Source organism: Cimex lectularius, unplaced genomic scaffold, assembly GCF_000648675.2.
Source record: "Cimex lectularius strain Harlan isolate CLEC.00 unplaced genomic scaffold, Clec_2.1 scaffold301, whole genome shotgun sequence".
In the NCBI taxonomy this organism is placed as follows: Eukaryota; Metazoa; Arthropoda; class Insecta; order Hemiptera; family Cimicidae; genus Cimex; species Cimex lectularius.
Window position 1 is genome coordinate 368970 of NW_019392845.1, and position 24820 is coordinate 393789.

Genomic DNA, 24820 nt, shown 5'->3' on the forward strand with positions numbered 1-24820 from the left:
TTAAGTATTCCCAGCAGGTCAAGGATTTTTTCCAAATGAAAGAATATATACGGTTTATTTATCAAATATTTTTCTATCTAATTTGTTTTATTTATTTTAGATAATCTTGTAATTTTCCTTCATGATTTCGGATGTAAAACTTCTCTTTTGAAATTTAGTCCGTCCTTAAACAACAAATTAAAGCGGCCTATATTATTTACTTAAAACAGTTTAATTTGAATTATTAAAAATATTGATTTAAAGCTAGTTATAAATTTTGTTGATAGCAAATGTCATTGATAGTAAACGAAATATTGAATTTTAAACTAGCATAACCTTCTACTGTTATAACAGTGAGAAAAGTAATAAACTACACTGCTCCATAAATACTAATAATGGGCTTAGTTTTTTTAAACTTAATTTATTATTTTATTCTTCTTTTGCAAACATTTTCGATTTAAAGCGTTATTACACATTATTTTTATAAACATCTTTGTTTTATGTACAGTGAGGAATAATACGTTATTTAAACCCATATTTTCTTTCAATATTATGTTTTAGAATAGTTTCAATATTATATTTTACTAAAAATATTATTTAAAAAATTAAAGTTCATTACATACTTCTTTTTTTTTAATCTGAGTCAGCGGTAGTGGGCCAATGTCATCCTCTTCTTCATCAGTAGTACTGGGCAATTTTAGAAATTAGTTGCGGTGGATGTAAGGTAGCAGAGCCTGCAAATTATTTTTCTTCGGATCCTGCAAATGTGACGGATCGTGGTCCACAATATAGCATTTCTCGCGAAACTCGGCCAAGATTATGGTCTTTCGGTTTGAGATGGTTTTAGATCGAGGGCTGAAAAATGGACAAAATCCTGGTCTCTTTATAAAAAAAAATGTAAGGATCTTGTCTCCTAAGTCAAATCCACTGCATTTTAAGCAAAGATACTCGTGCCTATCCTATCTACGTATTCTCGTGCCTTCTTGTTAGAACACACATTACAACGGATTTGAACTAATTTTATTTCATATTGACCACATGAAACCTTTTATTCCTCTGGCATGCTGACATAGCTTTAAACCAATCTTAGGTGTATAAATAGCGTTATGTTTTGCATATGATTCAATAGAACCAAAATCAGAGCTGTTTAGCAAAAATGATTGTTCGCTGACCATAAATTTAATAACTGATTAATACTTTTTAATGATAACATAGAACAGAGAGCCTTAAACCTTTCTCAAACTTTGTAACTTTATATCAAATATAATGTAATTATATTAATAGTAAATAAATTGTATTTTTATTTGTATGCATATATTATTTATTGCATGCAATAATTAATATCATAATAATATATTATCAGCCATTCAATCATTGAAAACACCACCTGCAGTAAAATCATTTTATTTTTTATTGCTTAAAAACTTACTTCTCTTGTATGGTTCATAAAATAAAACAATTTTATCTCATAAAAATAAAATTTTATTAATGAGAAGTTCTATACAAAATAACAATATTATTGAAGTTCCTAAATAATTTTATATACAGTGTTATAAATATACAATTTACTCTTTTTAAAAATGTTTTGACATTTTTCTCCCTGTAAGCAAGACTTTTGAATGCAATAAATTGGAGTCTCCTGTAGTAAATAAACTTACAGCATAAACTTACATCTTTTGTACATACAATATTTACCCTTATTTACACAATTAGGTAATTGTTGGAATGGTAAAGGTTTTCAGAAGCTTTTATCATTCTACCTCAAATTAAAGACCGGTCCAGGACTGAAGATATTGGCCCCAACTGGAACTCCCTTCTCCTGAAACAGCCGAAAGTGATTGATTAAATCTGTAATAATTGTTGGTCATGTGTTTTTGACAACCACCTTTAGCAATGGCTTCAAGTTTGTGATGTTCCTCTGGGCTCAGCTTTAATATTGTATCAAGAACTGGGATCAGCCTCCATTTTTCATCGCCTCCTTGCAGTGTGAGAAACTAAAATATAATTATTACTCAATGTTTTAAGAAAACTTCTAATATTTTAACTGCATAAATAAATAAGTAACCAAATACAGATTATTAAAACTTTGTAAGTAATATAATTAAATATTATAAAATTGCTACCTTGAATACAACATTTTTTAAATATTCTGTATTAGCGATATGGGGTTGTCTTTCTAAGCTCCTCTCCAACCTTCTAACTTCCTCCTTCAATATCAAATTTTGGTGAGAATTTCTTGCAGCATCTTTTTCGGCCTCGCTCAACAAAGCTGATAGATGCCTGGTCCTAACCTCGTACGTCCCGAGTTCATTTCTAAGTTTGACCAACTGTTCTTGAAGTACTGGCACTGAAATGAAATTCAAGTTAAACAAATAGATACGTTAGAATTTTTAATCAATTTTAACACACCTCGGTTTTCATCATCGATCGGGTTGTTCAAAAGAACGTCCAAAGGTACAACATTGCTAAGCCTACGGACGACTGAAGTAGGAACACTTTCAGAACCCTAGAGCATTGTTCATTATTATTCAAGTCATTTTCTATCTATTTTAAACTACTGATACCTCGGCATCTTCCCTTTCCTGAAGTACTGCTTCTTCATAGGGCTGGATGTTAAAATCATGTGCAGTTTTAGACTCTAAGAATTCTTTTTCATTTAATTCAAACTTTAAATGGCTCACTGTTTCCTTCAATTGAGCATTTTCTTTCAGGATCATTTCTTGTTTGGATTCATATTGTGACTGAGTAAAAGAAACTTTATTCAAATTTTTGGGTAAAAAATTATTTTCTTGTAATAAACTTAAGCACATCAACAAAGTTTGGTCATTTCTTATCACCCTGCTATTCTTGCTGTTTTGATCTGTCTGCATTCACCATTTTTCATTTTTCAGTGGCAGGTTTGTGGAGGGACAGACCAAATCAGTGATAAGCAGACTAAACAACCCTGTTCACACTTTAATAAGAAATCTTCCAATTTAAGTTGAATAATATTAACAATTAAAATCATAAGTGCACTGAGTGGAGTAATACTATTGATGTTAATCAACTGGCAAAATGATGTTAAAAAAAAATAATACCTTGAGATTGTGTAAGACAGTATCTGTCGACAGTTTAAAAGCTTTGTATTCTGTCATTAAAGTGTCATAGTCAGTTATCTTCTGATGCAAAACTTTCGTTACATCATCATACTTTTTCTCGCTTTTATTTTTTTCTGATTGGAGCGATGAAATCCTGTTGTTCTGTGAATCTACTTCTAACCTGTAAATTATAATATTGTAAACTGCCTAGTATAAAATGCAAATAAGCAAGCATACAAAGTGGTTTCAAGCTTTTCACGAATGGCGTCGAGTTCGGTTTTCAGTTTATCGATTAGTTCTCTCGCTTCTTTCTCCCCTTGAGAAACAGAATCGCCTTTCTGTTTGGCGAGTGTGCTCTGAGCTCGTATTCTGTAGCTGTCAAACTCTTCCCTTAAATGCTCGATCTCTAATTTAGCAGTTCCTAATTCTTGCTTAGTAGAGGCCAAATTTGTTTCAAGGCTTTGCACCTGAACAAAATTTGTTAAAAAAAAAAAAAAAAAAAAAAAAAAACTTTTTGTGAACTCACGTGGGCCCTTAGTGAAACAATTTTATTCTGCATGTCTAACTCCTTCCTCGCATATTCTGCAGTGATGTTGGACATTTCTAGAGTTGTTTGTTCGCTGTTGTTTTTAGCAGTATTTAACTCTCGTTTTAAATCGGCAACCTGTGCCTGCAGACTTTCCATGTCAGAATTTATGTTAACGTTTTTCTCCTTTGAAGACGCCAATTGTTTCTAATTTTTAGATCATTTAAAAAAATAAAAAATAACTTGTTTGAACCAAAGCATGTAATATCTTGCTGTATAGTACCTTCATATTTTCTATTATCTCCTCTCCTGATTTTATTTGATTTTCAAGCATTTGAATCTGTTCCTGTAAACTTTTCTTGGTGCTTATAAGTGAGGAATTCTCTTCAGCCAAATTTGAAAATTTTACTTTTTCTGAATTTAATTGTGATGTCATGTCTGCACATAGCTTCTAAAAAAATGTAAAACTTTTATTAAAAAAAGTGATTCCTATTACCAGTAAACGTTGCAATTACTTCATAATTTTTAATTTCCAACTCCAACACGTTGTTACTTTTCCCTTGTCGGACTGCTTGTTCGAGTGAGGCCGTGAGTTCCTGCACTTTGCTTTCCTGTTGTTGAACTTGTTTTTTTAATTCTTCGTATTTCATTACTTCAACTTTCTTTTCCATCTCGATCCTCTGTGCTTCATTTTTGGCTTCTTTTAGAGCAACGTTGAGGCTAAAATTTCATATCATTTGAATTTACACTTTTACTTAAAACTTTTTTCATATTTACCTATCAATTTGTTTTTTCATAATTGGCAGATGCTGATTTGAAGTTTCCAATGTGCTAACCTGAGTTTTAAGAGCCTCTTCATTCTTTAAAACTTCTGTTAAAGAATTTGTCAAATTGGTCTTCTCCTTTTTCAACACCTCAAGTTCATCAAGAGCTAAGTCAAAGGATTCTTGTACTTTCTGAAATTAAAATAATTATTATTCGTGGGTAATGACTTTTTTACATTAATATACTTAGTATGGTGAAGTTACACGGTAAAAAAAAGTACGAAGTACTTCAAGTTAGAATTCTTAAATTATTAAGCCACTGCCTCCTCTCAAAGTATTATTGAGGCAGTCAGTAGTCAGGAAAATAATTATGCTGTTAAGAATATACTTTCAACACTTACTTGAACATTTTTTGCCGCTGTAGATAAATGTTGGATTTTTTCTAACAATTCCGATTTTTCAGAATTAAATTTCACCCTTTCAGATTCCAGCTGCTGGTTTGTTTCCAGCAGGCGTTTTTTTAATTTGAGAGCAACCATTTTTAGCTAGAACATAAGAGAAAAAATATATAAATGTGTATAAAAGAAACCATGCTGGGTTGTCAATAAAATTTAGATACATGTATGATATATATAAGTAATTATATAATTTTTATTATACCACAATAGTCAGCGAAAGCTCAATGATAGTAGATATCATGTTTTTATTTTAAGAGTTTCAATTACTAGTTTAGTTAGTATTTAACCTTTGAACAGTGAAGAGTATGTCTTTAATCCATTACTCTTTTATTTTCCTGATTATATAGGGATTTTTAGGTTTTTTCTTTTGTTCATACACAGGGTGAATCAGTTTTCAACCCACCACAGGGAAAACCGCCTGGTGGTGACTTCCCAATGAAAGGGATACAGCATTTAAAAAAAGTGGTTTTCGTAGCAAGTGAGCATCAAGAGATTCGCCATATGGATTTCGAAAAGCAAAAATTGAGTTAATTGTGCTTTCCATATGATAAAATTTTATGTGGTATTACTGTATTAAAAAAAATGAAAGTATCTGAGCAAAATAAAGTGTTAAATATTTTGAACAAACTTCTCCTAGAAAGCATCCTGCTTAATGAGAAGAAGGAAGGAAGGAAAGCCTGTCTATGAGAATATAACTTTCCACATGTTTCTATTGGTTTGCCAAGAAAATATTGCAGGATTTCATGTTTTCTTTCAAATTTACTCCTCTGCATAATAAACTTTTTATGTTTGATGGATAATTCTTTTATTCGAATGTCAATACTTTTTAATCCTCTTTCAAACAAAAATGTTTACCTCAGTAGCTTTTTATTGAGTGGGAAAATTCAGTCTAAGATGTCAAAGCATGATTTTCACGTAATTTTGTTTTACAAGTTTAAATTCAGTAGCAACATGGCTCAAACAGCCAGAAACATTAATGAAGTCTGGGGCGATGGCAGTGTGAGTGAGAGCACTGTTCAGAGACGGTTTAAAAAGTTTTGAAAGGAAGAATTTAGCCTTGAAAACAAAGAAGTTTGTGGCAGAATTTTTTCCCTAGATGATGTTCTATGAGCTTTCGAAGAAAATCCCTGAGGAACTTTTCAAAAACTTGTAGAGAATCTTCCAGTTAGCACATCAAATTTCGCTGACCACCTTAAAGCAATTAGAAAGGTGAAAAAGCTCGAAAGTTGGGTTCTTCATGCATTTAATGATAATCAAAAGAATCATTGTTATCAAGTTTGTGCAACATTTCTTTGCCAAAACAGAAACAAACTTTTCTGGATAGAATTGTTACTTGTGATAAAAAGTGGATAACAGCTGACATTGTGGAAGTGGCTTGACAAAGAAGAAGCAGCACTACATTTTCCGAAGCCCCAAACTCATCAAAAAAAGGTGATGGTGACTCTTTCATCAGTTTCATTAGGGCTGATTTACTACAGCTTCTTGAATACTGTTGAAACAATCAATGCTGAAACGTATTGCCATCACAATGAAGCAATGCACGAGAAATTGGCATTATTGAAGCTATCTGTTCAATCGAAAATGGCCGATTCTGTTACACAACAATGCTCAGCTCCATGTTTCACATGTGACAACACGAAAACTGTTGGATCTTGGTTATGAGGTTCTGCTTCGCCCTCCATATTCTCCAGACCTCTTCCCCATTTTTTTAAGCCACCTGGACGTTTTCAACTTAAAAAAATTATTGATCAAAAGTCGTTCGAAAATGCGTTTATATAATTTGTTAATAATAAAGACTCAAAATTATATTCAGAGGGTATAGAGAACTTGCCATCACATTGGGAGAAGTATATTGATTAATGATTTTAATTAATAAAAAATGATTAAAAAAGTATATTGATTAAAACTGGATACACTTATTTCTTTTGGAACAAATGGACACATTCTGACCTTTATTAGTACAGATACTCTTAATTCACTGCACAGTAGAGTTCACTGCAATGATACTCTTTCTAATCTGTATCAACAGGAAAATAGTGTGCCCCAGGGCTGTTTTCTGAGCATTATTCATTTCCTTTTATGCCTTACACTAATTAAATTACCAGAAACATGTTATATACAGATGATGTAATTTTTTTGGAGTGGTAAATATTTACATGATCTGCAATAAAGTATCTCAGAACTCTCTGGATAAGACTAGAAATTGCACATTAAATTTAAAAATTTCAAATTGAAGATTTAAATTTAAGTTAATTCCTAACAAAAAATTATTGTACATCCCTGAAAATGAAAACAGAAGATATAACCCCATCCCTCTCCCCAACAAATCTTAATAAATGTGATACTTTATTGTTAAATATTATTGATTTTTTTGTGGGCAAAAAAGGTGTGTCTCTTGAAATATAATATAGTAGAAAATGTGTGGTGATTAGTGACCATTGGTCGATGATTATTCGGAAATCGTGAGACTGCATCTCATGATTTCTGAATAATCATAATAGAAAATGTTATAACTTACTTTTCAATTAAGGTTTTGGCTGAGATAAAAAAGTCAGTATCACAAGCGGGATTCGAACCCACGACCTTCGGCTAAATACGCCGCTGCTCTACCACTTGAGCTATCTGACTTCAATCCACTCAGACTCTACTTCCCATCTCAACCCCACTTTTTGAATTTTCCCTCCTTTTTGCCATTTTTCAACCATTTTATCTCAACCAAAACCTTAATTAATTGAAAAGTATTTATTTGGTCAAGCGGACCACGAAACCTAATAAAAAGTTTAACTTACTTTTACATATTTCTCTTCAAAACTTTCTTCCAAGTCCCTTAATCGAATAGTGTCCTCAGTCTTGCTGATTGTACTTGTACTTAATACATCAACATCTATAAAAAATCGTTAATTTTAAATTTAATTAAATTTTTGGCTGATAATTCAATGAGGACAAAATTTACCTGCAGTAGGCTCCTTCATTTCCTTGGCTTTCAATAGCTCTCCCTCTAATTCTTTAATCTGGTGTTCTTTACCTTCCACAAGTGATTCCTTTTCCTTTATCTGACCCCGAAGACTGATGCACTCTTTTCTAAGCTCTTCATGTTTCATCCCTTCTTCCTTAAGGGCCTCTTGCAGGTGTGAAATCACCTCACCTCGCTCTTTCAAAGCCTAAAATGGTATACAAATTAGTACAAGTATTGTACATTATTTTATTATATTTATTGCAATGCGTACATTGAATATTGTTTTAAGATTGTAAACAAAAAAAGGGGGGGGTAAATTTTATTCTGAACCATGTAGCGATTCTTAGAAATAACTTTTCCTACATTTAATATCAATTGGTTAAAATTATATTTTTGTAATGCTCTAAAGAAAACTGTTAAGGCCTTAAACAAAATATGTTTACAAAAAGTAAAAACAAACAAAAAATAAATAAATAAGTAAATAAAAGACTTCTCTAAAAGCCGACTAAATTAATTTCAGCTGATTATATTCAAAAAGTGCAGCTGAAATTACTGGGGAGTAGTATGAACTTTTAAAAACAAGATATTTTTATAAAGTCGGTTTACAAAGATTTTAGTTTTTAACAAATTAAACATTTTAAGGGGTAGAGGACCGCTGTAGCCCAGTGGTTAGCCTGATAGACTCTCGGCTTGTAGACCCCACGAATGTAGGTTAAATTCCCCTTTTTTCACAATTCCCTTCCTCTCAACTACACTAAAGCAAACACCTACTCAACTACATACTCTGGCTAATATATGAGTTCATGATGCCTTTAAAAAAATAAAAACAATCTCTGAAGAGGGCTCAAAATTATATAGAAACAAATTTAAGATTAATTACATTTCAATTTAATAAAATCTATCTGTTGTAACATTTAATTTCTAATTCTAAAAAATCTGAGCAAAGTCCCAAACATTTCCAAACGAATAAACTTAATCTGTCCTAATAAGCAATAATCCATTAGCTTTCAACATATTTCTAAAGTCGATAAATGTTTCTTTTTGATTATCTTCAACCATGAAAATTTAGAGGATGAGAAGATGATGGAGCTGAAAGAGTGGATGCGGGCGCGCGGCAGGGACCTGGTCCTGGTCGGCCGATCCCGCTCGACAGTAAAATGAAAATAGAAAACTACATGGGTAATATGCCAGCGTAAACCCAAAAAACATTTAATTTATACAATCAAATTAAATTTAAATAATACCAATTAAGTTAATTTCAGATTAAAATAGTCTTAAGAGTGAAAAATGAATATATTTTTATATAATTTGTAGTTAAATTAAGTTTTCTACTGCCTTCTTTACTGAATTGTCTCAATTTACTTTTGCAAATATTGGTTTCAAATTTATTTACCTCACGAATGATTCAATACATACACTTGTTAAATGATAAAAAATATTGATTGCTAAAATTTTTACATTAACTTGTTCAAAAAAATGTGTAGAACTATGGATTGAATGGTCAAACTAGAATTTTTGATTTATGCGGTTGTAAATGTTTCCAAATGTTCAATATACAAAGTAACATAGTACTGAACATGAAAAAATGAATCTAAACAAGAACAACAAACAACAAAACATGAAAAATGAATCTTGAATGTAACATAGTACTGAAGTGGAAGAAATTCAAATTAATTAAAATTTGTAATGTTATAATTTTCTATTGAAAAGTTAAATTGACTAACCTCATTCATACATTGCATTTCATCTAGAAGCTCATGTTTTGTGTTGGCAGCTTCATTTTGTAAAACTTTCTTAACTTTTTCCTATAAACAAAATTGTACATAAATTTAAGTGAAGAAGACATTAGGAAAAAAAAAATACACGCATAAGAATAACTTTAAACTCACTTTAATTTCTGATTGTAGCGAAGAAAGTCTATCAGAAAATGTCTGCTGCAACGTATAAGACATGTTTGCCATTTCTTTTGCGTTTTTCTGTACTCCCCTGAGTCCAACTTTGATAGTCTTGAGCCTTCCAGCCCAAATTTTGTTTATTTCATCAAGTTCCAATGTTTTAAAATTGAGTAATTCCTTGCACTCGTTTATCTCTTCTCTGAGTTTGTTCAGTTCATTTTTCTTAATTGAAAGTGTTGCTTTGTGCTCTAAAGAGATCTGTTCTATATGCGATGTCATAGCCGATACCTGCTGGTTCAATTCTTTGTTAAGCTCTTCATATTCTTGGCATTTTTCTGTTAATGAAGAAATAGTAATTTCAAGGTTGCTGATGTCCTGTTGATGATCTTGAACATCATTCATTTCCTTGTCAGCCTGGACCTGCAGCTTACTGTTTAAATCATTTAAGTGTTGTTCTTTTTTGTTCAAGGTTTGAATTAAGTTTTGGTTTTCTTCCATCAGTTTTGTCTCAGTTTCTACCTTCTTGATTAATTCGTTGTTCATAACATTGGCTTGCTGTTCTACCAGAGATAGTTGATTGTAAGCAGATTCTACTTCACACTTACAATTCATCATTTTGGACATTAGCTCTTCTTGAAAAATTCTACTCTTCTCCAATTTTGTTTTAATATCTTCTGAATTCATCGTGCACTCCTCAAGTTGAATATCTTTTTGTTTTAGAAGTTCGGTGTATTTATTTAAATTTGCATTTTCTTTTTGATACTGAGCGACTTCAGCTTTAATTTTTTCATAATCATTTTTTACTGATTCAAGCTCAGCCACTAATTTTAATTTCTCTTGGTTCACCATTTCGATTGTATTTTGGAATTCTTCACAAATTCCTCTGGCTTCTGCCAGCTGGTTGCTCAGCTTTTCAATCTCGTTTTCTTTCAATACAATCTGAGCACTGAACTCTTTAGAATTCTCGCTTAAGTCTTTTAAATCTGCACTTAATTTGCTGTGCTCGTTATTGCTGAGCACTAATTCTTCTTCGTAAGACTTACATTTTATTTGCAATTCTTTAAGTTCGGCAATTGAACATGCTTTGTCTTGTTCCAGTTGAGCTAATGTCATTTCTAAATCATGACACTTTTGTTTCAAATTGGAATAATTGGAAGTTATAGAATTTTTTTCACTTACATGCAAAGATACGAGTTCTTGTTTTTCTTTCTCAAAAGTGAGATATTTATTTTCATAAGTCTGACATTTTAACTTCATATCATTTAATTCAACTTTTAGCTCCTCCATTCCATTCTTTTCGTATGAATTTAGCTTTTCAAGCTCTTCGTATTTAGCCTTTACTTCTGTTAATTGTACTGATAGCTTTTCTTTTTCATTTTTATACTTATTTTCATTTTCCTCTATTGTTTTTTGCAAAATGTTTACTTGCTTCTGAAGTTTTTCGCTGGCTTCCTTGAATTTTTCAATTTCTTTATCTCGTGCCGTGCACCTGTTTTCCAAATCGTTTAACTGAGAATTTAACATTTCTTTGACACTTTTCAATTCTGCCACTTGGGATTGATAATTTTTACATTCCACCTCAAACTCTACCAACCGTCCCTTCTGATCATTTATCTCAGTATTTTTAGCTTTATTCTCTTCTTTCAGAATATTGATTTTACTCGTCAACTCATTATTGGCACTTTCACAGTTGACGATGTGATTTTGAAAACAATTATTTTTCTCCTGGAGGGAATTTAATTGAGATAATAAATTCTCTTGAGTTTTTTGTGCATTTTGGGCATCTTCTTCATATTTTTTATTCTTGACTTTAAAATCAGACAGTTCTTTCTCATATTCTTTCTTCAAATTATCAAATGTTTCCATTTCTTTTTTGTGCTGTTCTAGTTGATTTTCATAATGCTTACACTTGTTATTGGCTGCTTCTAGAGCCAATTTAAATTTCTCAAGATGGCCTTCTTGTTCCTTGATCAACATCATGTTTTGACTACATTCTGATTTTAATATAGCCAACTCTTCTTGGGTTTTAATGACTTTTTCATTAGCACTGAATAGTTCATTTTCACACCCATTACATTTATCATCTAGAACACGTAGCGCTCCCTCCAGTCTGTCTTTTTCACCTTCAAGCTTTATCGATTCTTCCTTCAACTTTTTACATTGCTCCAACAGTTTAGCATTGTCCTGTTCTCTGATTGATGTTTCTTGCAAAGATTCTTTAAGAGAATTTAACTGAAGAACAAGTTTTTGACTCTCATCTTCTTTAGAAAGAACAATATTAAACATTGCCAAAATTAGTTCGATAAATTCAGCCTTAAAATTGGCATTAACACCTTCTACTCGATCAAAAGCTTCATCTGGAAACTTTGTATCAATCTGACTTATAAATTGCTCAGCTGTGTTTGCACATAACTTCTTGTTATTTATGAATTCCATAAATGTATCAAAGCTGACTTTAGTGAAATCATTAATTGTTTTAATGAGATTGATCACTTTTTCATTAGTACATTGCAGGTTGGCATTTGTCTTTACAATATCACTGAATTCTTTGTTTAAAGTTTCTAGATCTTGCCTTGCCTTTGTAAGCTCTTCGTTACATTTCCTGTAGTTTTCTTTTTGATCCTCATAAGATTCCATTAATGTATGGTCTTGTAGTTTCTCCTCATACAATTGAATATTGGCCTTGAGATTGTTGTTTTCCTGTTGTGATAATTTCAACTTTTGCATAGTTGTCTCAATTTCACTCTTCAAATTACCAACAACAGAATTAAATTCAATCTCTGCTTTATCTTTCTCCAATTTTAGTTTTTCGATTTCTTTATTAAGTTGTTCGGAGTTGTCTATTAATTGTCTTGTTTCTATCCTGACCTCTTCGAGGTTCCGAACTATCTTGTCGTGATCAGCTTTAGTACTGTTAAGCTCAGCTATAAGTTTTGCAACTTTCTCTGATTCCATATTGTTCAAGTCTTCAGAACTTTTAGACATTGAAAAATTACTTAGCGAGTCCATAAGAGAATCAAAGTCATCGACATCTGTGTTAAACTTTTGCGAATACGTTTTGAAAAAATTGCTGTGTTTTTCTTCTATTTTCTTTAATCTGTTTGTAGTCTCTTCGAGAGCTTTTTCCAAACACTGCTTTTCTACTTTCCCTTCAGAACAATAATGAACCATTTTTTCATGGTTTTCATGAAGCTTTCTTATGTCTTCTTGCATCTGAGCTTCTGATAAAACAAAAAGCATCATTTAGAAGTTAAAACTGATAAAATTATATACCCTATTTATCAACCAATTATAATTTTTTTAGCTAAATTTTTAAAGCTTACCAGATTTTTGTTGACTCTCTAGAGCAAGCAATAGTTCATTATTTTCTTTTGAGACTTTTTGAAGTTGTTGCTTATAGTTTTCCATTTCAGCTTCACATTTTTGTTTGACAGAATATAGAACTTTAACTTCCCCTGCTGTTTTCATTCTTTCCTTCTTCATATCATCAATCTGAGGACAATATAAAAAAGATAAAATGAACGAAATTTGCAATAAAAAAAAAAAAAAAAAAAAACTGATAATTATTAAATACCTCCATTGCCAGTTTGAGCTTCTGGTCTGTAAGGGCAGCAAGCATCTCTTCAGCAGTCTTGTATTGCTTGGTGGTAGATGAAAGCTAAAAACAACAAACATTAAAATTATTATAAAAATTAAAAATACAAAAAAATAAAAATTTTTTTTTAACAATAAATAAATAAATAATAAAATACACTTACCAAGCCATTAATTCGATCCAATTCTGCCCTTAAATTATTATTTTCTGCTTGTGCCTCTGTAAACAAACATTTTTCATGAAGTGTAAAAGTACATATTAGATAAATCAATGTATTACATAATGATTTATGTTTTTTAATTTTATATAATAAAATAAATAAATATTTGATGTATTTATTAAAAGACAAAAAAATTAAGAAGAAATCATTAAATTAAATTATATTGCTGAAAATTTGTCTTGAAAGCTTAATTTATTTAAATAAAGATTCCAAATATAAAGTTTAGATTTTTTGAGTCATGGCTTTCCAGCTTTGCCAATGAAACTGGATTGTAATATTTTGACACCAAAATTGGATGCTAAGTTACACTGTATAGAAGTATTAAATTTTGTAGTTATAATTGGTAGTATTTTTAAATAAACTTTTCTAACTAAATAAACTTGTTTTTTAAATAAATTTTCCTGCTTTATTTTTATATTTAATTTTTGGACATTTCGGTAATTTACATCCGTCAATTGGCAACTGTTATAAGATATCCTTTTCCATTTTTTGATTCTTGGTTACCTTGGAAAAAATCTTTTTTTTTTTCTTCAGATTATTCCTTTGTATTTAACGTTTTTATACTAAAATTACATGAAGAACTAATATAAGGAGTTAGCAAAATGCAAAAAGACTAAATCAAACTGAATAATGGGCTTAGTGATCTACTCTCTTGTTGTAAATACAGGCTTAGGGTCTCTGAAAAATGAACACAAATAATTTTATCACTGAGCTCTCATTGCAATTAATAAAAGCCTATATTTCTGAGGGTACACCTGAGTTCAAACCCTGGAAGACCTTAAGGGATGTGGACGGGGGCTTAGACCTTGTGTGCCATCCACATTAATTTTGTTTAATATGTAAATTATCTGTAGGTTAAGCAAGTGTGGCTGATTTGATAGATGATGAACAAGTCTTGTGAATCACTGATGTGTTAACTTACCATCTTTAGAAGTTTTGGCCTTCTGTGCGATAGAAAGCAAGTTTTTACACTTGACAAGAAGCTGCTCTTTTGTTAGCTCACCATTGCTACCCTCTGCATTTGGAGGAGCTTGGGTCTGAAAAATGTAAAAATACATATGCTTAACAACTCATATTTTTCTTGGCATATCTGAATACGGTTTGTAATTTATATCTAAAAACAGCCTAGTTTACCACTAAAATGAATTTCAATAATGTCATTGTATATAAATGTATATTAAGGTATACAGTATTTAAATATATATATCTTTGTATGTATAGATGTATTGTGATTGATTTTGATTTTGGTCATATTAATGGAAAATTTTATTTTTTAAAGTACATATAATTTTGATCAATGAATTCCGCACATCAATCATTCCTAAATATATTCGGAATGCAATTATTTTACAGTTTTTAATAGAAGTTTGTACTCTTCCTTTTTTGGTTGGCTGTTTTTTCTTTTACAAGAGATTATTTACATTGCAACATAATTTATAATGTATCTTGGTTTTGGTTTTTACTGAATTGTTTTTATTTAATGTAATAAATAATATTTTATATTGGGGCGTCGGTGGCCGCAACAGTTTAGGCATTGACACGGTGCTCATCAATGTAAGGTAAAGGCCCTGGGTTCGAATCCAGCGGCCCTGCATTCGAAAAAAAAAACTGCATGGAAAAAAAATTATATATTAAGTGTAGCCCAGAAGAGTGGATCCAGATTGGCCCTGAAATGTATTGTACCAATAAATAAATAGCTATTTATTTATCTGAATCTATCAGCAAAGAAGTGTGTAAGATGATGATGATGGATAGTAGGAAGTGCTTTTGTTCCCCAAGCCCTGTAGCCTTCTGGCTTTTTATACATTTTTAATTCCTTAGTTCAACTTGATCCTTCTAAGAAATGCTAGGTTATTGACTGTTGTTCATTGAGCAGTGCTTTGCATTCGAAGATATGGGTCACAGTTTCTTCCTCCTCAAAGAACCAAAAAATGGGGCAATTATTGAACATGCCCATGCTGTGGAGATGTTCTCAGATGCCAGTGACCAGTAACCACTCCTCTGATTTTAGCCCTCTCTAACTTAGCAGTAAGTTGGCCAATCAGTTTTAGAAAAAGCTTACTTTATCAAGCAATTTTTGAGTTTATCCACTTCTCCTTTTGCTTTTTTTTTTTATTCATTCTGTGATGTAAGATTTTGTAATCCAAAGAATAGGTTCAGAGCCTATATATATCGACTTGCAGATCCTCCTCTGGCCAGTGTGTCTACCTTCGTATTACTCAAAATTCCTGGTACCAAAGATATCTTCAGGTTGTTCTCCAGGTTTTGGAGATTTTGTTTGTGTTCACTGACTAATTTTGATGTGAATTTTTAAGTGTTTATGAGATACCAAAGAAATAAGCCATATCCCATTCATAATTTTGAATTTTATTTGCTATTTTATTGAGTACAGTACTGATAGATATCTCATTTTGTGTTTACTGAAACTGAATGTATTTATTAGTATGAGTATGTATAGGGCAAAAGGGCTGGTGATAGAATATTGAGTATCCCATTGACCCTCCATTAGATTATTTATATAGTTGTAAAGGGTGATGGAGGAATATAGAGTACTCAACAGCCCTACTTGAGTGAATGGATAGGAAAGAATGTATTTAAGAATGAATGAGAGTGTGCGACTACCTAGCTTTAAAAATTGCATATGTTAGAGGCTGAAATGACCTTGCTGTTGACAGCCCTTGTAGTCTAATTTGGGTGTTAGAATAAATGACCAAGGTTTGACCCCAGATGCCAGATCCAAAGTGGGTGATTGCTATGAAACGTCCTAAGCTAAATTCTGTACGTGTATACGTATGTACATGTATGTGGAGAATTGAGCTTATATATCAATCAATTGATCAAGTGTATTAAAAATCAGGGATCAAACCAAGTGGAAAGGTAACCCTCAGTTCTTTACAGTGCTCAACAATAAAATTGTAATATTGAAAGCTGATATTAATTGAGATAAGTTGGATTTGTATGGAAAGACAGTTTTGGTACACACTGATGGACAAAATTAACGCAAATGATACTATATGTTCTTTGATTATGTCTTGTAAGTAGTTTTGTGAAGTTTGAGATCTTCCTCACACAACAACCAATTCGATTCAAGCGTCCAAGGAGATGCGACCCCAGTACATCAATGACCCACTATGGAATGCCAACTGAAAAACCATATAGCATGGGGCGTTCCTTTCTCCTGGGCATCTCTATATGAAATTACCACCAACTGAAGGTAGGATTTGAGGCCAACTCTCACCTCATCTGTAAAGGGAACTCGTCCCCAATCTTCCAATGTACAATTCACATGTTTCCGTGTGGATTGAAGCCTGGCCATTTTCTGAGCTGTGGTAAGAGAGCCCACAAGTTGGGTAGGATTAAGCAGTACAAAAGTAAACAAAAGAAATAAACAAAGCATTATTTATTCTTTATTTTGACTACAATAGCTCCTAATTACCTGCAACTAATGTAGAAATATGGTGGATTTAATTTTAAAATAAATAAATTGAGTTGTGCATTAAATTTGTCCATCAATGTATACGTATAATTTCATACGTAATTCAATCATAAAATATATAAAGCAGGAGTGTGCCATATTGCGTTCATGCAGCGCTCTGATTTAAACTGCAAGACATGCAAGTCAGCGTGGTTTTTGCGTTTGAGTCTACATAAACTGTGATATGTGATATGGATGTTTTATTTCAACAAACTTTCATTCGATGGGGTTAGGTCAAATGTTTTTCAAGACTGAGGCAGTTCTATTAAATTTTTCACTTCTACAGAGTTGAGAATGATTGGTTTTGAATGTGACAAGAAAGGTTTTGAAATACATCGCAAAATCTTGGACATAATATAATTGAACAGCTAATGTAATTTTTTAACTTTACAGACTGACTCTTTACGATTTAAGACTAAGTAACTGATACTTTGTGACTTACGTAACTGACATCCCTACAGAAAACATATTTATTCCACATCAACGTTTTTAAGAATGTCAAAAATCTTCAGCTCATTTTTCAATACTTTCTGGGCGATAATTTGTTTAATTTAGAATAATTCACATAAACCTACTTTGTTCTTTTCAGCCGGCGACTGCATCAAGAAGCGAGATGAATATCAGCTCGAGTAAATTGAAATAAAACTGATTAATTTATAACTATTGTAAACAATAAAAATCATAACACTGACAGCCACATCTTAATCAACTGTTTTTCTGTCAGGTGCAACATAACCTTACTGCGTAAAGTGTAAACGGGAGCATTTCAGTGTTATCAATAGGGGAAAATGATTACAATGATCATGATGTCCGTTCATGATTTTTCAAAAATAACCTTTCAGTCGCTCTTTTTTTATCTACCAAAAATATTCTTGAAAAAAGTGCTCAATTTAATTTAAAAAAACAATAACCCAGCGGAACCTAATTGAACTCCCCCTCACCGAAAATTGCGTAACACAGCGCAAATCAAAATGTTTAAAAATCTTTAGTTTTGGTGAACAAATCCGTCTATACTTAAAAAATTTTAACATTTTCTATTAATGAAAAATGTAAATAATCATTAGCATTGTTTCATAAATGACTTACCAGAAATGATCGATCATAAACTATGATGCCTTATGATAATCACCAATTTTAGCAACTAAAAATTTAAAAATGAACTAATAAAAAAGAAAAGAAACCTGGAATATTAATTAATATCTAATAATTAACCCCAAATAAAAAAAATATTAATTTCAATTTTAGTAAGTAGGCTACTACTACCTAAAAAAATTACTTAAAAAATAAAATAAATATAAGAATTATCGTTTAAAAAATGTTTCTGTATGAGTGTAAAATTATTTTATGTTAATTTAAATCTGGTTATAAACATTAATGATTTTGAATGTGGATTTATATAAACTGAAATCTGGACATGTATGTACACATGTATAGAGTTGAGCCTACCACTTCTCGCAGTCCATTGACAATTCCAGATTTTGAGTAATTTACAATAAATTATCGAAGATGAATTTTCTTCGAATATCTAGGGGATTCTTCCAGGATTCGTTTAATAAAACGTCGATAGGTGTGGGTTGGAGGTACCCTAGGCATTGACGAATACATTTACAATGACAGGCAAAAACTCAGCCCACGTGTAATGTAATTTGATTTGTATATAATTTTATATATTAATCAAAGTTTCACGTTTCTTTAACGTGTTACAATTGAGTCTTTGTTTAGAAAAGTAAAAACAAAAAATGTAAATTGCTAAGGAAAATGAAAAATAAAATAAAAGTTTAAAAAATGACGGACATATAAAATTCGTTTTAATTTTGTTTTAGATTTCTAATTAACATTTCAATATCGCGTATTTTCTCCTCTTNAAATAAAATAAATATAAGAATTATTGTTTAAAAAATGTTTCTGTATGAGTGTAAAATTATTTTATGTTAATTTAAATCTGGTTATAAACATTAATAATTTTGAATGTGGATTTATATAAGCTGAAATCTGGACACATATACACATGTATAGAGTTGAGCCTACCACTTCTCGCACTCCACTGACAATTCCAGTTTTTGGGTAATTTACAATAAATTATCGGAGATGAATTTTCTTCGAATATCTAAGGGATTCTTCCGGGATTTGTTTAATAAAACGTCGATAGGTGTGGGTTGGAGATGCCCTAGGCATTGATGAATACATTTACAATGACAGGCAAAAATCTCCGCCCATATGTAATATAATTTGATTTGTATATAATTTTATATATTAATCAAAGTTTCTTTAACGTTTTATAATTGAGTCTTTGTCTAGAAAAGTAAAAACAAAAAATGTAAATTGCTAAGGAAAATGAAAAATAAAATAATTTAAAAAATGACGGACAAATAAAATTCGTTTTAATTTTGTTTTAGATTTCTAATTAACATTTCAATATCGCGTATTTTCTCCTCTTGCCTTAATAACATCTCGAACACGCGTCGGGATACTTTCTACCATGAAGGACGTGCTCTTATTCATATTTTGAGGTTATCCCATAAATGTTCGGTTGGGTTCAAGTCTGGAGAACAGGCTGGCCAGGCTAAGACCCTGATGTTATGCTGTTTCTGGTACGTTTGTACTATGTGAGCGAATGTGGACGAGCATTATCGTGCATTAGAATAGCATTGTCGCTGATAGGCAACGCACGATGTTCCAAAATTTCATCCACATAGTGAGTGACCGTCAAAGACCCTCCAAGAACAACAACCAACTCTGTGCGATTCTCCATTGAAAGTCCTGCCCACACCATCACTTATCTACGTTGAAAGTTGGATCTGGGAAAATTTACAAGATTCGTACCTTTCATTTCGCCTTCTCTACACTCTTTCAGATCTACATTACATTGTAAAAAGTACAGCAGACCAATCGTCTAAAGACCAAATGGCTGTGTCTCGAGCAAATGCGAGCCGTGCAAATCCGTGTGTTCTGGAAATTTCGGTCTTCTTACGGGGCGAAAAGCCATCAGTCCATACTGATATAATCTTCTTCGAGCAGTGCGTTCAGAAATTTGGACACCTCGAACTTCCGGAGCTGATGAATCGCTTGAACAACAGTAAGGTGCCGGTTTCGCGAAATACTCAATGTCAAAAAACGGTCCTGTGGTCTGTTACCCTAGGGCATCCAGAACCGGGCGTTCTATCGCAGGACCCAGTTTCTCGAAAAATGTGTAACGGCGTATCGCAGTTTTTCGTATGGAAATCCGATGGCAATAGCCACATACCTGACGGAACGACCATCATCAATAAGAACCACACCAAGCGCAACATCCTTAGCACTAAGTAGCATTTGTATGTTCAAAAACTGAAAGTAAGAAAACAAAGACGAAAACAAACAGTTTATTGCTTCACAATTCAAATGAGACTGAATAAACATTTTAAATTCCGTAAAAATTATACATTGAAAAATCCTTTATCCTTGTTTTGGATTAAGGATTCAGCGTGTTTACTTCTAATTGATATTCCCAATTTCGGGAAACAGTACAAGGACCTTTGCCCTTGTGGAATCTCGTTCCACTAATTGCATTGTCTATCTAATAATTCGGTTACTTTTGGAATAAAAAATAAATTATCGGCAGGACACGAGAATCACCCACCTCGGGTGTTGGCAATCAAGGGTCCAGACCTCGGAAATAACGCACAATTACAAGAAAAACGAAACTCAACAAAAAGAAAATTTTACAGAAGAAACAAATGGAAGTTTACTTTTTGACTTATGCATTAAGTACACGCCATTGTTGGCAATAAAAATTGCCATGATCAATCAGTATTGTCTTTCCTTTCTCCAAGACTTAAGCGAAAACAAAAACATTAAAACTTTAAAAATCCAGCTGCAGTACCCCTAAAAAACTACCCCTTTTTGTGTTGTGACACTTTTCTTGCATTTATTGGCTCTCAGTAATTTACGTTGTTTGCTCTAACGATAATAGAGGTCAATGAATGACTGTATGGGTATTAATTTTTTTGTGATTGTAACAGACAACATACAACCTAGCAAACGAGCATATAATATCCATGTAGTAAGATTTACTGAGATTATTTTTGGCCCAAATGTGCTATCCTCATGGAGTCAGGACTAATTAACTATTTAAAATACAAAAAAATATTAAAATAAAGATTTTATTGATTATTAAAAATAATGTAATTAAATATTAAAAACATCACACGACACGGCACTCTCAACACGATACGCAAGAATGGCACAATTACACAGAAGACAAACACTTTGAGCCCCGAAGATGATCTCAATAAAGATTGAAACGTTGGCATGATAAAGAAAATGTTTTTCTGAAACCTACATCACACCAGACCGCATCTCACGATTTCTGAATAATTATTAAAAACATCATTGAAGCTATAAAATAATGTGAAAGTTAAATGATAACTTGAAAAATGGCAAAAAGAAGAGAAAACTCATAAGGTGTGGTTGAGGTGGGAAGTTAGTGTCCGAGTGGATCGAGGTCACGATAGCTCAAGTGGGAGAGCAGCGGCGTATCAAGCCGAAGATCGTGGGTTCGAATCCCGCTCGTGCCATTGACTTTTTTACCCAAACTTTATAAACAAAAAACCTTAATAAATTGTAATATATTAATTGGTCAATCGGACCACGAAATTAGTGAATTTAAGTAATTAAATGACAACATTGTTAAAAAAAATATATATATATATAATTTAGAATGTTATTACAATAAAAGAAATAAAACTAAAATAAATCAGGATTGTTACTGCCAATCTTTCAGCCTATTTTAAGGTCATCATCAAGGCCTATATTAATTTCACGTTATGAAAAACAATTGTTAAATTAATAATACATATATGTTTTTCTTATGGTGATCTTTAAATAGGTCGACAGCTTGAAAGTAACGACTGAATTTGCTTTTTTCTTCAAGACCATACCTTGATCTATCGTGTTCATGAGTAGAAAAATGGTCGATACTTTAACATTGAAAACTAAAATAATTCTAAAAATAGTTCTACTTTGGTCTTACAATGAAGAGAAAAACGCAGCATAAGAACTAGGAATGCTTAGAAGGTTAGATTCAACTAAGAACATGCAATCTTTTTTTCGCATAAAATATAATTGTGGTAATTCAGTATTTACAATATTTTGATTTTCTGTAACTTTTTGTCCTGCAACTTTGAAGCTGAGCATTCATGCTTCCCCGATTTGTAAGAAAATTCTGAAAACCCAGAACTATTATCATTATAGGTCGTACTTTTCTTCCTATTGCCTGTTATCAAAGTGCAACGAGAAGATCCAATGCCCATAACACTTTGCCCCAAAGTAATTGAATTTGAAAACTGACTTCATTACCATTATTGATGGCAGTTTCCTTTTTGTTAGTTGTTAACAAATTTAGAATGTTTGTCCACGTGATGTAAAAGTCATTTTTACAGATATTTCATACACCGATGCTTTAAAGCTCGGCACAGAACTAAGATATGACATTTTTCGTGAATGGTGACAGTACGTTCCCGCCAGTTCAAAAGACACCTAGTGCTGCCTAGCAGCTAAGAGTCCACCTACAGTTGTGTCATTTTTCCTGTAGACTCACACACGAATAGTTTAAAAAAAAACTAAATAATCCGGTTTTTATAATTTTTCGACACACTTTTGTTGTGGGTGTGCGATATCGGATAGCCCTGCTAATAAATTACGCTTACTCCAAAATTCGTACACTCTGCATCAGGTAACTCGATATTCCTCGGGGTAATTGGGGATATGTCCCACATCCCTGCTAATAAATTACATACACTCAGTCATTCACATTACCCCAGTGTTATCGACATTCATCGGGGTAATTAGGAATATTCCCTCAATTCACGCTAATAAATAACTTTTTTCAATTAATTAATTTTTATGTAAGGTATTGGTTGGGATAAAAAAAAGTCAGCGGGATTCGAACTCACGACCTTCGGCTAGATAGAGCCGCTGCTCTACCACTTGATCTATCGTGACTTCGATCCACTCGGACACTAACTTCCCATCTCAGCGCCACCTTTCGAATTTTCAAATGTCGAGTAATCTATTCGATTCTCGGCGACAAATGAAATGGCCACAGAGAGCTTTAGTGAAGATATACTTTATTTTTCTTAGAGTTCGTGGTCCGATTGACCAAATAACTTTTTTCAATTAATTAATCTTTATGTAAGGTATTGGTTGAGATAAAAAAAGTCAGTGTCACGACCGCCATGAATCGAATAGATTACACGACATTTGAAAAATGGTAAAAAGGAGAGAAAATTCGAATATTTGGTCAATCGGACCACGAACTCTAATGGATTTAATAAGAGAATAAACTGATAAATTAAATTCACAGTCATTCACACTACCCCAGGCCCGTTATTCATCGAGGTAATTTGAAATAGTCCTACTAATAAATTACTCGCATACACCAAAATCCATCCACCAGATTATTATGAGTTATTATTTCCCAAGCCTCACTAAATAAAACACGATAGCCCGGTGTTAGCATTCACACGACCCCAAAGTATTCCTTGGAGTAATTTGGGTTAGCCCTGATAGAGACTTTAAGGTTAGAAAAGAGGTTAAGGGGTTAGAGAGAGGTTAAGGTTAGAGCTGCTACAGATTAATTAGCGAGGGCAGCTGAAATCATAAGAGCAATAACACAGGTCACTCGAAAATCTCACAACTATCGAGTATACCTCAGAGTACTCGATATTCTACGGGATAACTGGGAATAGCCCTCCTAATAAATTACGTGCATACACCAAAATTCATTCACACTACACCAGATTGTTTTTATTATTTACCAAACCTTTTTTCCGCTATCTCTGTTTCTCTATCTGCCATTTTCTGTCTGTTGTGTGTCACTTTCTCAATGTTATCTCTCTCCTTTCGCACACACTCGTTCGTTTTTTCTTTGTTTTTCTCTCTGTTTCTTTGGTCTTTCTCTATCTATCTCTATAGCCGGATTTTGTGAAGATCTTCTACAGAAATGATCCTGTAGAAGTATGATCTTAACATCCCTAATTGATTGACCATCTGACTGACCCCCTGATTAACCATCTCTATAGTTGTCTGTCTCTCAATCTTCTATTTCTCGGTGTGTCTTTAATTCTCTCAGTACTCAACATCATTTGCCATATGCTTTTAAGAATTAAAATCTCAGCCAAAGTTTCCAACTGCTATCGAACCGAATCCTTTCATCTGAAACATTCTGCACAAACGCTCTTTTCTATATGTCCAATCGTACTCTTCGGCCATGATCTCAACATCCCTTATGTTTCCCACGCCATTAAACCGAGCTACCATTCTCTTAGTATACCAATTCCTCTACCACACTTTTCTATATTTCACAATGCCGACTAAACGTCCAAGTGATCTTAGCTTGAGTAGTGCTGACAATTGTTTAACTTAGGTTTACCTATATTGGTGTGTCATTATTGAGTAACTCCTTTGCTCAGTACTTGTCACTTATTCTTTATCAACATTATATTTGCTTTTCAATTAATTAAGGTTTTTAGTTGAGATAAAAAAGTAAGTGTCACGAACGGGATTCGAACCCACGACCTTCGACTAGATACGCCGCTACTCTACCACTTGAGCTATCGTGACCTTGATCTACTCGGGCACTAACTTCCCATCTCAACCACACCTTATGAGTTTTCTCTTCTTTTTGCCATTTTTCAAAATGTGGGGTTGAAATGGGAAGTTAGTGTCCGAGTGGATCGAAGTCACTATAGCTCAAGTGGTAGAGTAGCGGTATATCTAACCGAAGGTCGTGGGTTCGAATCCCGCTCGTGACACTGACTTTTTATCTCAACTAAAAGCATTAATTAACTGAAAGGAATTAATTGGTCAAGCGGACCACGAAAACTAGTGAATTGTATT

At 32.5% G+C, this 24820-nt stretch overlaps 1 protein-coding gene across 2 annotated transcripts; it reads right to left on the reverse strand.

Annotated features, from left to right (window-relative positions):
* Nucleotides 1–1506: 1506 nt before the first annotated feature.
* LOC106664563 (GRIP and coiled-coil domain-containing protein 2-like) lies at nt 1507–17686 on the reverse strand. 2 transcript variants are annotated; one of them, XM_014390402.2, is made up of 21 exons: nt 17521–17686; nt 14393–14507; nt 13414–13469; nt 13230–13313; nt 12979–13147; nt 9650–12876; nt 9485–9565; nt 7758–7965; nt 7594–7688; nt 4748–4891; nt 4360–4538; nt 4098–4302; nt 3866–4033; nt 3583–3789; nt 3294–3523; nt 3057–3237; nt 2544–2720; nt 2389–2485; nt 2103–2326; nt 1865–1973; nt 1507–1798 (listed from the first exon to the last, which is right to left on the reverse strand). In XM_014390402.2, the coding sequence occupies exons 1-21, from the start codon at nt 17545–17547 to the stop codon at nt 1746–1748; spliced, it is 6036 nt and encodes a 2011-aa protein (XP_014245888.1). In that variant the 5' UTR covers nt 17548–17686; the 3' UTR covers nt 1507–1745. The 2 variants fall into 2 exon arrangements, with proteins under 2 accessions (XP_014245888.1, XP_014245887.1); XM_014390401.2 differs by lacking the exon at nt 17521–17686 and adding an exon at nt 17388–17498.
* Between the last annotated feature and the right edge of the window lie 7134 nt (nt 17687–24820).

Excerpts from the sequence above, each read along its gene's own strand:
- LOC106664563 (XM_014390401.2), bottom strand. The coding sequence starts at position 17,426 with ATGTGGAATAAATATGTTTTCTGTAGGGATGTCAGTTAC. Across the intron at positions 13,314-13,413 it reads TGGATCGAATTAATGGCTTG|CTTTCATCTACCACCAAGCA; the intron begins GTAAGTGTATTT and ends TGTTGTTTTTAG. Across the intron at positions 1,799-1,864 it reads ACTTGAAGCCATTGCTAAAG|GAGAAGGGAGTTCCAGTTGG; the intron begins GTGGTTGTCAAA and ends CGGCTGTTTCAG.